The sequence below is a fragment of the Rhipicephalus microplus genome, chromosome 3, assembly GCF_043290135.1.
Source record: "Rhipicephalus microplus isolate Deutch F79 chromosome 3, USDA_Rmic, whole genome shotgun sequence".
NCBI classification, from domain to species: domain Eukaryota; kingdom Metazoa; phylum Arthropoda; class Arachnida; order Ixodida; family Ixodidae; genus Rhipicephalus; species Rhipicephalus microplus.
Window position 1 is genome coordinate 33,717,689 of NC_134702.1, and position 17,103 is coordinate 33,734,791.

General features: G+C 51.3%; 1 protein-coding gene across 1 annotated transcript; it reads right to left on the reverse strand.

Annotated features, from left to right (window-relative positions):
• Nucleotides 1-8,941: 8,941 nt before the first annotated feature.
• Nucleotides 8,942-15,233, reverse strand: LOC142802778 (high-affinity choline transporter 1-like). Its single transcript, XM_075887816.1, has 4 exons — nucleotides 15,201-15,233; nucleotides 14,845-14,974; nucleotides 13,572-13,789; nucleotides 8,942-9,277 (listed from the first exon to the last, which is right to left on the reverse strand). The coding sequence occupies exons 1-4, from the start codon at nucleotides 15,231-15,233 to the stop codon at nucleotides 8,942-8,944; spliced, it is 717 nt and encodes a 238-aa protein (XP_075743931.1).
• Nucleotides 15,234-17,103: the final 1,870 nt, after the last annotated feature.

Sequence of the window (17,103 nt, forward strand, 5' to 3'; positions counted from 1 at the left end):
GATAGATAGATAGATAGATAGATAGATAGATAGATAGATAGATAGATAGATAGATAGATAGATAGATAGATAGACTAGTGGACGGACGCTTCGCCGCGCTCATCATCATTCACTCCGTGGATATGCTGTAATATTTTGTTTTTCTTGATATTACGGGGAAATGTATGAGTGGTTCTTGAAGGAAATGGAAAAAAAGGTGCTAATTTCTGTCCGCGAAATGTGGTGACACGGCTAAGCTTCTGACGGGGCAAGGGGAGAAAGAGAGTAGAAAGATGAAGAGGGAGCACTCGCCGCACAGGAGCAACAGGAAAAAGGAGGGAGAATAGATAGGGAAGATGGGGACATGGTCAGAGGAGCAGTGGCGTAACTAGGGGGGGGGGGCAAGGGGGTACAAGTGCCCCGGGCGCCACTAGGGAGGGGGCGCCAAGCCGAGTCCTCGGGTTGGCGCCCCCTGGAAAGGTTGTCAATGTTTTTTTCCGTAAAACCGCCTGGAAGGGGGGAGGGGCGAGGTTGTAATGTACGACTGGAAGTGGGGATGGTGGTGAAGGAAAGGGTTGCCGCAATGGCTTTTGCATCGGGAAAAGGATCCTCTATTTTCATTTTGCTGCGCTACCTCCGTGCCTTCCCATGACCCTCGGCTAAGCTTTGTTTTGTGCTCCGCAGCACTGGGTTAGATGAGTTTCAGCGAACCCCACCAGCCTCCCAAACCACTTACTGAAAGCTTCCCTGAAACCAACCACGTACGTAAACAAAATAAAATAAAAAAGTTCGAATGCACCTTTTTTGAGTAAGAACAGAAAACTCCAACGAAATAGCCGATCGTCCAACGACTAATCGTCCACGCAGCGGCGGAAGGAAGGGCGAATATAATCCGTGACCTCGGCACCAAAGGCTAAACAAAGGCGTTTATTCGCAGAGTTCTCTGGAGGAAAGACGGAGAAAGCGTGACACGACGGCGACGTTTGTTGATTCCCTGCATCGCGGGCGCCAGCAAAGCAATAGAAGGGCGGGGGTCAACGTTTCCCACATGCCATCCACCGCCATGGGCAGGTTCATCCTTTGGCCCAAAGAACACGCACCTGCGAAAAAAGCGCAGAGCGTAGTGTACCCGACAGCATGTGCCGACTGCCCCGCTTCGTACGTTGGAGAAACCAAGAACTTCCCTGAAAGAATGCGGCCGCACAAGGATGACCTCCATCAATGGAACAGCGAACGGAGCGAAACGGCAGAACACTCCGACCAGTTTAACCCCCATACCAGACCCGAGGGCGCGGTGTCTAGCTGGTTGCTTTGTTTTGTACTCACCCTGCATTCCTTGGGATGCACAAATAGCGCGAAAGCTTAGGTACGAGAAACTTGGGCCTGGGAAGCGCCCGTGCCGTCAAGATTTTTGCAGTGTGGACTGGAAGAGAACAATGACGGGTAAGGGACTTCCGGAAGTTTGAATAAAAAAAGAAAAATACTATACAAAAACGCGGGCGTAGCTCATCGAAATCAGAACTGGTGGCCCTTGGCCTCCGAAATGGCCCGCCGCGCGCCAGTAGGCAATCGCGGAAGCCTACATTAGCGCTAATAATAATAATAATATAATAATAATAATAATATTATTTAATATTATTATTATTATTATTATTAATATTATTAATATTATTATTATTATTATAATTAATATTATTATTATTATTATTATTATATAATAATAATAATAATAATAATAATAACAAACATTATCACGGGCATAATGAGGGGCGCGGAAATATATTTGCCCTGGGCGCCGTCCTATCTAGTTACGCCACTGCAGAGGAGATCATGGATGGAGCGCCGATCGGCGAGGATTAGACGTCACCAGGATATCGCGGACCACACAACCGTTTAGATCGAGTTCTTCCAAGTAAACCGAGAAGGGGGAACCCACGACAAGCGAGGTCCTTAAGCAGGGTGGTGGGGAACATGTGCTTTCTGTTTTGACGATATGCTTTCTTGGGCGACTGAGGTGGACCCACTCGTGGCACCGCCCCTGCGCTGCAGACTGTTCGTTAAATGTTCACGCACACCGCTGACCTTTTCCTTGCTTTTGTCAAAGCTCTTGTCGGATAAGGCCTCCCTTGACACGAGGGCTTCGTTGGTTCTTTCGCTGATTGTGATGTCGACGCGTTGTATGCCAGTGGACTGCGTGTCGCTGAAGCAACGGAACACGTCGTAGCGGAGCGACAGCCAGCGGTGTTCGAAAGCCAGGGTCACGAGCAGGGAGGCTACGATTAATGTTGACATGCTGAGAGTCATGCAAGCCAGTCCGTAGGGAAACTGGTGCATCCAGCCGCTCTCGTACGAGGTCGTGTGCGCCGACGCGGTCAAGGCAAAGAACGGCTCCCCTATCAGCCACCGGGAAAGGGCACCCAGGAAGAAGGCTGCGTATTGGTGAGACAGTAAAGAGAGAATGCGGCAGTTCACCTGCAGCCTTACTCTAGCAACACGTCTGCAGAAAACCATGCACCGACGTGGACCAAGCGTCTGAAGCGCTTCTTCTATCTAAGAGGCGAGTTCGAATACCGGCCGCGAATGCATGCGAGTCTTTAGCATATGTAAATTTGGGAGTTTACCACTATTGCTTGCATCAGAATTATGTCGAAGTTTTGGGACGCCAAAACCATACATAAATCCCAATAAATTATTAAATTAAGCGTGTTGGTAAATGTTCAGAAGTCTTCGACCCTAAAATTAAACGGTTACTGAATCCGGCTTGTGGTTTTCAAAAAAATAAGGGAGACCCACAAGAACCTAGGTGATACACAAGATGCGACTCATTTTGTTGCAGAAAAATATTGAAGCAAGTTTCGCGCTGTGAAATTTGAGTGAATAGTGGAGTCTGTAAGCAAGTGCCATCACCTGGCGAGTGCAGGTTAAACTCTTTATCATCGTCTTTATTTTATAATTGCATGTTTGTCTCTTTCTATATTGCTCCATTTCCTGCTTCCCCTCTTCCTGACCCTCAATACTGTACATGGCTACGCTATGGTTTACTCTCTCGCATTCTCCCTGCCCTCCTCCTCACCTATGCATTAGTCCTTCCTCTTCGGGAACCAAGTGAGATTCCAAGCCAGTCGGACGTGTGTTCTTTGCCCTTCCGTCCTTTCCTTTATCGTCGCTCCGCGCTTCCTCGCGCGCAGCCCTTCTAAGAGATACAGATGCCACCGCCGAGAGGCCGCCGCAATACGGCATATCAACAGGAAGCCGTCCAGGCTACCTCGGCATCGACACCAATACCCACGCAGCAACAGCAACAGAAACCAAGGAAGTCTGCGTGCTCCAAAAACAAAACCGGATACAAGAAGATCGGCAGCCATGACACTACCTCCCTCTCCCTGGCTCCGAGTGAAGGGAAGGCGCAAACCGCACCTTCCTCCTCTCCTGTCATGGCTGCGACTTCCTGCAAGGGACACAACACCATCTCCTCTCCTTTCGCAACCCCTGAGGCTGCCCAGCAAAAGGCGCCCTCCCCAGTCCGCGCCCTCAAGATCCCCACTTCGGTGGTGATTTAACTCCGCGTGACCGGGCGGCCACCATCATCAACGGCCTGTCGGGAAGAAGAGGAACTTCCTGGCAGCGTCGAGAAACTCGATCGCCGCCTTCCTATCGAGGTTCCCTGCCACCCAGCGTGTATGGGTGAACTTCAAGCGCAACTTTGTTGTGGTTGACACTGTGGGGGTGCTGACACCCCCCCCCCCCCCCCCCCTGTAAAGTTGTCTGCGCCGCGTGGCGCACGTGTCTCGCCCCAAGGCTTTATTGCGGTGGTGACCACCGCCGGGCGATAGATGGCGTTGTGTTTGCTTTCAGTACCACTGTTGGTAGAGTGGTAGCGCCGGCGGTGGCCCCTGGCGGAAGGCAGGCCTTGGCGGTGGGCGAGCGTTGAGCGGGTCTCTTCTGCGCGTGGCGGCTGCCGCGAACGGTTGTCTGTAGCGCGGGTCCCCGGTGCTCGGCACCGCGGGCTTCGCGCCGGGGTCCCACGTGGAAAGTCAGGCGTTGGCGACGCCGTTTTGGGTATGTGCTAGTGTTTTGAGTGTGTTAGTGTGTGTTTATTATGTTATTGTGTGTTTAGTGCGTCCCTGCGTTATGTTGTTTGTATGGTAGCGTGTTAGTTGAAATTGGGGTATCATTAGGCGGACGATATCGTCGTCTAAATTAGTTAATAAATGTATGTATGTTGTGTGCTTTGTTCCGACCGTGTTCACTGTGTCCGTCACTCCAAGAGCGTGGCGTGGCGGTGCGCGCGTTCGCCTCGCCGGGACCCCACACTGGCTGCCCAACGTGGAGCTCTTGGAGTGTCGGACGTCGGTTCTTGCGGTTCGGTACAGGGATTTTGTTAGAGCCGGAGTAGAGTAGGCCTAGGGGGGACTTCTTTGCTAGCGTCGGTGGTGTGCTTTGTTGAGAAGCGAGGGGATTGGTTTTGTAACGTGTTTCAATTTGTCGGCAGGTTGACTTTCTATTTTTTTTGCTCGCAAGTGTTCTTATTTTTTGTTGTTAGTTTTCAAAAACGTTGTTGAATTAGGACGAGAGCCATGCGGTCCGCATCCTGGGGTGAGCAAGGCCTAGAGCACGTGGTTTGTAGGCCAGGCCCGAAGCGAGTGAGTACGGAAGCCTCGTGGGTGGTCCGATTTTCTGTAAATAGCTTCTTACATCTCTTTGGGCTCTGGGAGCCGGGCGTCGTTGCTGACTTGTATTGCGGCTCGACGCCGGGGCGTCGTGACACCGCCCGGGGCGGTGGACGCCGATCGCTCGGTAAGCTGCTGTGTGCGGCGAGCGATAGGGCCACCTCACAGAGTGGACGTCTCCTCGCGGCTGCCTCTTCTGCGCCTAGGCTGGGTGCTGAGTGGATGCCGGTTGTTGCCGAGCGACTCATTAGGCCTAAGGCTCTGCGCAGCCGCCTGTCGCACGTGGCACAACTAGGTGGATCGTAGCGTTGAGGTGTCGCGCTCTGCTTCCCTCACTTTTTTTTTATCTTGCGATGCAAGGGTTAGGAAAAGTGATTTTTGTTTTTATTTTGATGGGCGTCTCGGCCGCCACCGATGTATTAGCTAGCAGTACTGACCACCGTACCACGTGGCCGAAAAGCCTGAACCTCCCTCCCCTGGGCCGCGCTCCTTTGTTTCTTTCGAGTTTGTTTTTTGTTGATGTATTCAGCGGGAGGGATGTCATCCACGGCCGGCTGTCCTGCATATCGTCAGCGTCACTGGCCAGGAATGCGGTCGTGAGGTCGGGCGATGGAGATGCCTGGGACCTGCGCAACTGCCTGCAGTCCGGCGCCCTCGCGAGTGCTGGTCGCAACTGGAAGACGTGTCGGCGCTAGCGACAGATCGTCGCGCCGATGGCAACGTTGCTGTTGCGGGGCCGGTACTGAGGTGAAGCCTAGCCGGACAGTGCAGCAGTGTCGACCAGTGGCGGTGTCGTGGTGCAAGGACATTATGGTCGTGCGATATCATTTTTTTGTTAAAGCTTGTGTAGCTAATTTTCGATTTTGGGATATGGTTTGATTTAAGGTTGGGGGAATGTGGGGGTGCTGACACCCCCCCCCCCCCTGTAAAGTTGTCTGCGCCGCGTGGCGCACGTGTCTCGCCCCAAGGCTTTATTGCGGTGGTGACCACCGCCGGGCGATAGATGGCGTTGTGTTTGCTTTCAGTACCACTGTTGGTAGAGTGGTAGCGCCGGCGGTGGCCCCTGGCGGAAGGCAGGCCTTGGCGGTGGGCGAGCGTTGAGCGGGTCTCTTCTGCGCGTGGCGGCTGCCGCGAACGGTTGTCTGTAGCGCGGGTCCCCGGTGCTCGGCACCGCGGGCTTCGCGCCGGGGTCCCACGTGGAAAGTCAGGCGTTGGCGACGCCGTTTTGGGTATGTGCTAGTGTTTTGAGTGTGTTAGTGTGTGTTTATTATGTTATTGTGTGTTTAGTGCGTCCCTGCGTTATGTTGTTTGTATGGTAGCGTGTTAGTTGAAATTGGTGTATCATTAGGCGGACGATATCGTCGTCTAAATTAGTTAATAAATGTATGTATGTTGTGTGCTTTGTTCCGACCGTGTTCACTGTGTCCGTCACTCCAAGAGCGTGGCGTGGCGGTGCGCGCGTTCGCCTCGCCGAGACCCCACAACACGCATCCCACCGCCGATCTGACCTCCCTGCTTCAGGTTGGGACGATCTGCGAGACTCAGGTTTGGGCCAAGCAACTGGACTTGAACACCTGCGTTGGCATGGTCTTTGGAGTTGAACAGACGATCCCCTTCGAGGACCTCGCCGGCAACATCGCCTCACCAGTGCTATTCGACCGGAGTTCGCAGAGGCAATTACCCTACCCTGACATTTGCGGGGACCACGGTCTCCCGTGACATCCTGCTTTACGAGCAAAGGCGCTCTGTCCGTCCTCGCCAGCCCCGGCCCCTGCAGTGCTTCCGTTGTGGCGGCTTCGGGCACGCAACCGCCACCTGCTCGCGAGACCAACGGTGCCTGCGCTGTGGCGGCAAGCACGCCCCAAGACCGTGTGCAGCACAACATCCACGCTGCACAAACTGTCGCGGAAAACATTCCGCAACCGAGCCGTGCTGCTCTTACTGGGGGCTCCAGCGCAAGGCCGCGGCCATCACGGCCTCATCTTACGGCACCGCGACTCGCTGCCAAGCCTTGGAGCACGCCGAAACCTCTGGGAGCAGTGCGACGATCATCAAGGGCCGCTCTTTCCGGGACGCGCGCTCGCCAGTACCGGCGGCATGATCTCGGAAGCCGCCCTTCGACCTACAAGTGCGCCCGTCGTCCCCGCGAACACGACGACGACTTCGCCCTCGTCCTCCCCTCAACCGGCCTCTGCCGTCCTCACCACACGAAGGCGACGCAGACACCGCGCGCTGCCTCGCATCCGTCGGTTGCTGCCGCCGTCTCTAAGAGTTCGACGACGACACCGCCCGCTTCGTCGACGCCGCCGGCCTCTGCCGGCTTGTCGACGGGCGCAAAGATTGGCACACTGCTTGCGGCAATACGTGCTGTGATCCCAATTCTCCCAGTCGACTCTCCGGAGTGATGGTTTTGTGCTGCGGCCCTCCTCGTCGAGGCACTTTAGTATTGGCCCTTTGAAGTGGCGCAACTATCGGCGTCAACTGGACTTACACTGCGACTTTGGAAGACCCCACTCGTATTGTCCGCGTTAAATTGTGCGCATCACTTGTGCCTTGTCTTTCTCGGTGGCTTTCTTGGTCGGCTGCGCGTTGCGTTTATTCGAGCGCGTGTCGGGAAAGAGAATTGAATGAGTCTCATTTTCAATTTTTTCCCTGTGTTCTCTACCCTTTACCTCACCTATCCCTTTTATTCCCATTACCCCATTCCTTTACCGATTTATTGAGGTGTCGTCGTAAAGATAGACAGTTACGGGCGGCACTTTACTTTTTCTTTGCATAACCACTTAGAGATCTTCTAGCTATATACCGGGCGTTCGAGGTTAAGCTTCATGGTTTCATGGCTTCATGGGGAGGACATAAACATAATCTTTGCAGATAACGTGTATTCAGTAGGACGCAAAATGAGACAATAATAATCTTTGTCAGCTTCCCAATTAATCAAGATTTATTAATGAACTTTTTTAATGACTATCGCAAGCGAAAATGTTTGTATTGAAAAGCTGGAAACATTTGCATTTCTACGCAGTTCCATTTGAAGAATTCACACCAATAAAGGAAACCTTGATTGGATGCGAAGCAGCAGCGTTGCGCACGAGGGGCGTCACGGGTTGAAGAGCGCTAACGCGGGTGCTGCAATGAGCACTGGAAGATTCGTCTCAAGCGATGGCTGGGTTAGGCCTAATCGCTTCGGTGGATGTTTTGGCGGGTGAAGGAGCGTCGTCTTCCGGCGTCCTCTCCGTCGCAGATAAACGAGCCGAAAGAGTGTTACCACTCGGTCTGTGCTCGTGCTTTGCGAGTGGTGGAGAAGGTGAAGCGAGAGCCTGACAGGTACATGCATGTCTTAACGCATACGTTAGGGGCGCAACAGTTTTATTGCGCGTGAACCGACGAGTCGGTGGTGTAGCGAGTGGTGGTCGCGGTAGGGGAGCGAGTGGTGGTAGCTGCAGGTGTTGCGGGTGAATGAACGAGGCGGTAGCAGCGGCGAGTGCGCACTGCAAGGGAAGCGTGACGTCAACGTGCAGCTTCGGCGTGACCTACTTGGCATCGCTCTAACACCTGCGGCAAAAGGAACGCGTTGCGGCGCGTTCGTACGGACGCACGGAGGGACAGTGTTACACAGGCTAGTCAAAGAGCTGTTTCGCATCTAAAACTTCTGGCATGTCTGTGCTACGAGATATCTCGCTGCAAAGTTTAATTGCGGTTTGTACGATTACGCATACAAGGTGGTGTAGATCGATGCAATATGGTTTCCTGATGTAACGAACAGTGCTTGCTTGCTATCGCTAGCTGGTAGTAATACGGTGACCTTTATTACCTTTGCCTATACCTACGACACCCCGCACGCTCCTGTCGGGGCGTTTCGGGGAGGAGCTTTGCGCCAGTGCTCATTGCCTTGCATGCGTAATTATGCAAACCTCAAAGGAACGTTGCAGCGGGAAAACTCGGAGCACAGAGAAGTCAGAAGAATTCTTCAAAGTAGAACTGTGTAGAAGCACGACTGCCTCCAACTTTTCAGCTCAAATTTGTCCGCTTGCTGCGGCCACCAAAGAGATTTTAGTTGGGCAGCTGACAGCCATAATTAATGACTTTCCAATACCTGGCTATATTGTGTGGCTATGCTATGCTAGGGTCTGCTTGGCACGTAGCCCCTTTTTGTGGCACATAAGCGCAGATTTTTCGGTGGCCGCACAAGGTTATTTGTCCAGCTTAAGTAGCTTCTCTGTCAGAATCATAGCGCAAACGTGTAGCTTTCTTAAGCCGTTGAAACCGCTTTTCACACTGCTTTCAAGGAGCTATGACGTTCGAACGTGCCTCAGTGAAAAAGAGCGCAGCAGTTCCTGTTCGGTACTGCGATAACACTGGTAGTCAAACGTTTCAAGAACATCGTCCGACCGTGACGCGATAACGGCAAACCTCACTGCTTCCTCACCGCTGGCGGAGCCGTACGCGTTGGTGTGCTTGATGTAGAAGACGCACACCAGCTGCGGAAAGAGCAACACGTAAACCACGTCCGAGCAGAGGATCCACAGGTTGAAGACAGACTGCACCGACAGCGCCAGGTAGGTGGCCGACGCGCCGATCGCGCACACCATCAGGCGCAGCGTCAGCGCCACTTCTTTCTCGGATGCCTGCATACGTGAATTCGACATTGTCACACCAGCGGAACACCGAGCAACACAATCATCTTTAGAGACTATTGTTATGGTTTAGGTTTGCCGTCTGTCGTGTAAGTACAAAATTGTGACCATAATTAACTGACACGTGCTCAATTACAGCCCGAGAACCCAGTGTAAGGTGGTTATAAGGAGATGCTGCAATGTGCGGCCCTAATCGGTGTTCATTGCCTGTGCGTTGCCTTGTGAAGCTTTAGTGGACCAGTGTGTTGAGCAGCCGGATTTGACCGATTTATGTAGCGCATAACGCGCTAAAGGAGTTTTACAGCAGAGCATTTATTGTGTTGAGGTTGAGGCGTGTGTCGTAGATAGGAAAATATAGAAAGAGATAAAGAGAAAGAGAGAACAAGAGAGAAAGCGAAGAAATACAGATAAAAGGGATACTGAAACAGACGGACGGAAATAGACTAAAAAAGATTAAAAAGACAGCAAGCATAGCTATGCACACTATAGTATAGCTAGAGATGGGGAAGAGTCAACTGAGAGGGCAAAAGCCAAGCCAAGCAAGGTCCAGCTAACTGGCCACCAGCTATGTTCAGTGGCGGATCTAGAGGGGGGGGGGGGGTAGAGGCAATCGACCTTCTCCCCACCCCCTTTCTTTTTTCAGTGCTTGTCGTTCACCTCCTATCACCAATTAGAACAAATGAGTTGGACCACTGTAAACACACATTAAATGTATTTGTGCTACTACAAACTAAAGAGTCAGAACCCCCCCTCCTTCGGTAATTTACGGGGGATGGGGAGGGGGGGCAACCGCCCCCCCCCATCCCCCGTAAAATGAGTCGCTGGATCTACCTCTGACTCTCCTGTAACCCAGCCTTGTGCGTCACAGCGCTTGCTGCGCCATTTCTGTTTTTAGATATATATTGGAGTGTTCCGTCATTACTGCAAAAATGTTGCTGGCCAAATCCTAGCTATATAGAGAGGATAGCAATAACATTTTCTCGCTTACTATATCACGCCCTTCCAAGTAACGTGCTCGCCCCACCTACAAATTGAAAAAAAAAATCGCGTTTTGTAGTGAAGTTGTCTTTTTTGTTGTACCGTAGAGCACTGCCTTGAAGCTATCTTGCGTGCTAAACTTGCTTATAATTGCATCCATACTTTAGCTCCGAATTTGCTGGTTAATTGGTCTGGGTTCTATGCAAAAAATACGGTAATAGTAATCCGATATGTAAAATAAGGTTTAGATAAAATGGAATCGCATTCCGGAAGAACACAACAGCATGCAGCAGTGCACAACTGCTAACCTGAAGGTGACGGGATTTATTCCCAGCCGCGGCGACCGGATTCCTACGGAGGCAAAATGCTAGAGGCCCGTGTAGTTACATTCAGGCACACCCTATAGAGAACCCTAGGTGGTCGAAATTTTCGGAGCTTTCCACTGCGGCGTCCCTCAAAACTATATCGTGGTTTTGGGACGTAAAGCCCCATGAATTATTATAGAACTCCAAAGCCACCACCAGTGGCGTAACCAGACGGCGGCAAACCAGGCCCCTGCCCTCTCCCCGAAATTTCTTTAACACGACAGCGTTTTATGCTGGGGTCCACCACGGATATGCTGACGTACTTCCGTCACGTTAGTTTCGTTGAAAAAAAAAATTGGCAGATCCCACGTACTGCGGGAATCGATAATATGCGAGCACGAATGAGAAATGTTGATATGTCACTTTAAAATCAGCACAATGTTAGGAGGTGGAGGTAAATGACGCCGTACTTGACTTCCGTGTCATGATTGTCATGTTTGGATGTGTCGCTTACCTTCGTCATCTATTCACGTCACGTGATACCAAATTTAGTATATGTGGAGCTAGCCAAACGGCCGCGAGGACGCTATGAGCGTGGTATGTTGTCATGTTCTTACATGACACGCTTGTCAGGATTATCATGTTTGAACCAGTCATGTATTTCGTCATCCATTGGCGTCACGTAACACCAAATTTGGTATATGTGGAGCTATCAAAACGGCCGCGAGCGCATCATGAAGGGCCCAATATACTCCAAGGTAGCGTTGACGCGCGCGCACGCTGGGCACAGCGACGCTATACGTTAGCAAAACGCGAGCATTCCATAGTCTGACGCCAGGCGCGACCAGCGTCCGTCGGCGCGGCCCGACGGCAACCGGCGCGAAATGCAACGTGCTGCATTTCAGCACTTCGTGCCGATGCGTTACCCAGACAGCACTGCGTCTCCCTCTTCTCGTGACGGAGGGATGCCGGACGTGCTGAAACGCGCATGCGTCAAAGCAACGCAGCGCGGCGTGCGCCTGCGAGTATATGGCTGTACCGACGCCTGGCGTGGCAATGCCGGCGTGACGCGACGAAATGAACGCCGGCGAGCACGCGCACCGCGTCACATCGAAATGTGTTGGTGCCTTGACTGTGGCATTTAGTCATGTTCTCACATGACGTGATTGCATGCCGAACACAAGCGACCGACCCTGATATGAAAATCATGACATGCATGTAATGTAACATGACTACATGCCACGCTCACGATGCGCTCGTGGCGGTTTCACTAGCGTCACACATACAAAATTTGGTATTACAGAACGTGAATGGGTGACGAAGGCATGTGACTGGTGCAAACATGATAATCATTAGATGCGTGTAATGTAACAACATGACTACATGCCATGATCATGATGCGCTCGCGGCCGTTTCGCTAGCTTCACTTATACCAAATTTGGTATTACGGTACGTTAATGGATGACAAAGGTATGATACTGGTGCAAACATGATGAACATGAGATGCGTGTCATGTAACAACATGACTGCATGCTACACTCATGATGCGCTCGCGACCGTTTTGCTAGCTTGCTAGCTTCACGTGCACCAAACTCGGTATTACGCGACGCGAACGGACGACATGGGTAAATGACACATCCAAACATGATAATCACGACATGCGTGTCATGTAACAATATGACTACATGCCTCACTCATGGTGCTCTCGCGGCCGTTTCGCTAGTTTCACATATGCCAAATTTGGTATTATGTCACGTCAATGGATGACGAAGGTATGTGATTGGTGCAAACAGGATGATCATGAGATGCGTGTCATGTGTGAACATGACTACAGGCCACAGTCAAGGCGCCAATACATTTCGGCTAGACGCGATGCGCGTGCTCGCCGGCGTTCATTTTGTCGCGTCACGCCGGCGTTGCCACGTCAGGCACCGGTCCTGCCATATAATCGCAGGCGTGTCATGAAATGCGTTGCTTTGATGCATGTGCGTTCCAGTGCTTCCGGCGTCCCATAGAGTTTGCTAATATACACTAGAGGAAACTCTGCAGTGTCTATGGGAGCTGCAACGCACGGCGCTTCAGCGAGCTTGGGAATGATGGGTAGTACACACATTTGTGTAATATTCGTACCTCTGGCCTGCTTTTGGCTCTATATGTGTGTTCGTGTGGCTTGGAGATGTTTTCTCACGAAACAAAAACCAGCAAATGTTCAGTGGTTCAGGTGGGATGCCACTTGAGCAACCGCTTCCCACCAAGTGACATCCCACCTGAAAACAGACGGATGGATGCATGGATGGATGGACGGACGGAAGCAGGGCCGGAGGGACGCACGGACGGGCGGACGGAAGCATGCGCGGACGAACAGATGGACACTTCGCCCCACTCATCATTGTTCACGCCTGCATTTGCGCTGTGCAACCCCGCCGTGGTGGTCTAGTGGCTAAGGTACTCGGCTGCTGACCCGCAGGTCGCGGGTTCAAATCCCGGCTGTGGCGACTGCATTTCCGCTGGAGGCGGAAATGTTGTAGGCCCGTGTGCTCAGATTTGGGTGCACGTTAAAGAACCCCAGGTGGTCGAAATTTCCGGAGCCCTCCACTACGGCGTCTCTCATAATCATATAGTGGTATATATCGTGAGTGCTTTCTGCTTGACAATAAAGTTCTTTGTCTGTCTGTGTTTCTGCTTGAGGTGCGTGCGCGGTGGAAGTTTCGAATTGCTTGCCATTCTTAACGTGACTTTGCAATTTGTTGCTGCTGCTGAAAGAATGCACAATAAAAATGCACGCTTGACTACCTCATAAAGACATGTTTCACTCTTGTGTTATACCGATTCCTATGTAGGTGAATCAGCCACGTTTTTTTCCCCTGACATATAGAGCGTAGAATCACCATTGGCCTGCCCGTCCCTTGCTTCAGATCTACGAAGCCCCCCCCCCCCCCCCCCCCTTCAAATAATACAGTTTTTCCTACGCCCTTGGCCACCGCGTGTTCCATTTTACATACCTTCGGTCGCATGAGCGCGTGGTAGACGTTCCAGGTGACCATGGCGGAGGCGCTGAGCATGGACGAGTCGACGGACGACATGACCGCCGCCAGGATGCCGATCATGCCCAGCACAGAGAGCGTGGGTGACGTCAGGTAGCGGATCGAGAAAGGCAGCACACGTGACCTGTCTTGATCGCGCAGTGTTGCCGGGCCCGAGTAGCCGGCCGCAGTGAAGTCTGAGAAGCGACAGACCGTTGCGCCATGCGCAATCACAGCTACTCTACTATTTGGCCAGCTAAAGGAGTTTAGTGCAGCTTGTTCACCGAGGCGAGGAAAATTGCTTTTAAGGCTAATCATTCCTTATAAAATCATTCCTTATAGTAACGTTCGGTGTTTATCGATAAGTGTGGTGAGATTCGAGGGTCTCCATCAGATTTTGTGACAAGGTGAATAAATAATAATAATAATAATAATAATAATAATAATAATAATAATAATATAGTTTACTTCTCACAATGCAAAGTTGATGGAGGGGTGAAAAATATACGCGCATTCATGAGCTTGGCTACGTTTTCACTCCTCTATACACATCAGGCAGATGCCACAAAACGCTATCTACGCTGAAGGCACATAACACTAGCCAAAATAGGAAATACAAACATTTCAAACACACTGCACACTGCGGTGGTGGCGACGAAACGCAAAATACAGCGAACGTATGCGGAAGCACATAATACTCAGAATACATATATTGCAATTACAAGTACCGATACAAAATTTATGCGTAGCAGTGGTGGTGTTTTTACATTTGTTTTTTTTTTTTCAGGAGTGCGATTCGAGGCAGAGCCCTTCAATGTTAAAAAGAGCTGGTAAAATAGCGGTGGAGTTCAGAAAGCGTGACACCCGTTATTTCACTGTCTGCAAGGTACAATTTGTTTAATTGTAACGGCAGCTGACAAGTAATTCTTTACTTGATATATTTAGTTCTGCGAGGAAGCACCCAGCGCTCATCGTTCAATTTTTTATAATCCATTTCTTCGAGTATGAGGTCATACACCTGCGTGAACAAAATTCTTTAAGGGGGGGGGGGGGATGTGAGGGGAGTTTAACTATGTTTTATGTATGCTTGTGTGAATGTATGTTTGCGTGTAATACATACATGCCAAATGCGAAATATTGTGAGCAGAGGGAGGGGGGGGGGTGTACTTCCGCAATAATCTTAGCGAAATGAAGAAATGCATTTTGCTGCAGCACAAGATACACAATGTATATCACACGTGACGCTATTTACTCGTGGTCTTGGCTATGCCTCCGAGGATCGCTGGTGGCAGTGCCAAGAACAGGCATCCCATGGCAGCCACGTACGAAAGCATCTTGGCAGTGAAGTCACTATCGCTGCCCAGAACACGCTGAAAGTAGACCTGCGCAGCATAATGGAACATTTAATATTCTGATTACAGCTGTGTAGGAGCAGCAACAGCAGCAATGAGCCCGCGCAACACGGGATTAATGTGAGCTCGTTGGGAGGTGCCCTGCCACGGACATAAACAGCCGGCTTCTGGTACTGGTGACGGTATGCGTTAACACGTTTTAGGGCGACGTAGCTTTGCTCCGCTAGGTGTATGAACAAAGAATGCGCCTTGTTACATGAATCTGGTCTTCAGGCTCAGTCAAGGTCATGCTAGCGTCTCCCGAGCTGCACCTCGCGTTAGTTCGCAACGTCAACCAAAATACCGTCTGCTGAACGCTATAGTGTGGCGTGTTTGCGAAAATAAACAGTTGCAGTATGGCTGCCGAAATTAGCTACGGCAACGTGCCGCCAGCAAACTTCCGTTGCTAGAGCAGAGGCTCTGGCTGTATCCAAGGTCACTGCGCGTTCGCGCCGATGGCGCCGAGCTGCGTCTGTGTGTTGTCTTGTGGTGCAATTCTAGATGCGGCAGCTGGTGCTTCATGCCGAAAAAACTTAGCTTACACATGTTCAACCACAGCGTTATTGTGCGCAATTGCACTTAATAAGTGACCCTGAATCCGCCATCAGCGGTACGCCTCCTCCTCTCCCCTAGCAACGGCGCGAGGAGCGGAGAGGAGCGTCTGTAGCAACGGCGCAGCGACGTCACACACCACGTGATTGCGTGCGCTCCGCCCTCCGCTCCGTGGCTGCGCGCGCAGCCACGACTTGCTCGAGATCGGCAAGTCGTCATAGGTAGGCATCAACCTCGACTGCGATACCTCCAACAACGAGTACAACGCAATCGAATACGAGCATTGCACGCGTCGTTGAAGATGTCGCGCCGATTGAAGACGAGGCAGTGCGGCGAAGGGCCCGTGATGCCGAGCGCAAGCGGGTGAAGCAGGCCGCGGACATAAACATCATTATAGTGCGAATTTTCTCTCACATATACGCGTAAACTCACCAAGATTTCCCGAGAGGGTCTAATGGTTCCTGGGAATCGCAATGTGATCACACGGGGGAGTTTACGTTAACTCACTGGCGAATGCCAACGTAATTTAACTTTACTCCCCCTCATAGCATCACTCCGTGCATTCGCACTTAACCATGTTCACCCTCGGAGAAATTCTTGGGAGTTTTTTTTTGTTTTTTTTTTGGTAATGTACTCTTTTAACGTGCTCACGCTAGTTTTTACACAAGGATATTTGGATATGAGGGGTATCGGGGTCTTCATCGATGGTGCAGTTGTGCCTTCTCGACTCACCTGCCATGGAATGCCTCCCAGAGCGGTAACCAGGAAACCATCGAGGATCCTCATAATGTCCCTCGGCGTGATCTGACCGACCCAGTCGTTATGTGGAGGCCGTAGCGTGTTGACGGCGCCGGCCTTTGCCGCGAAGGGCACGCATATCAGCTGCATGCGAACGAACAGCTGAGTATGTATACGTATTATAAAGCGGCCGGGTAACGATAGAAGCTAACGAACAAATTACAATGTTTTGAGAGGGTGTTGTGAGAGGGTGAGAGGGTGAGAGGGCTGAGTGCAGACTCATTGTTTGTACCTTTATTTGAATAGCTTGAATGAAACGTGACGGCGAAACAGCTCGGCTCCGTGTATTTAGCAGCCACACGTGCTATAGGAGTCTGAGAAGGCCTAATACCCTCTCGCGTGAGCTGCCTTTTCGACTGCACCATAATCACAAACGTGTGGCGTCAGTGGCTTCGTCGCTTACAAAATGGAAGCTTACTTCGCGTCTGAGTCTGGATAACCTTTGAAGGTGTGTGTCGCAATGACATCGTGACAGCACAACGGTGACAGCGCTCTTTCAGTACACACAGCTGCACATATTCTGAGCCTCATCTCAGCTGTTGGCGTGGCGCAGAGGGGAGGCACTGGCTTGTCGTGATGCAGTCCTAGATTCAGTCCCTAATACCCATGTTACACAGGTTAAATAACCGCAGTTATGACCAACCATGGTTAACCACGTTGAACCGTGGTTAGTGCCAGTCCTGGTTCACCTATGTTACACAGCGTGAAAGCGTCATCGGTTAAGGCATCTAACGCCACCTTCATGTACGCCGACACTTCCTCGGTTAATT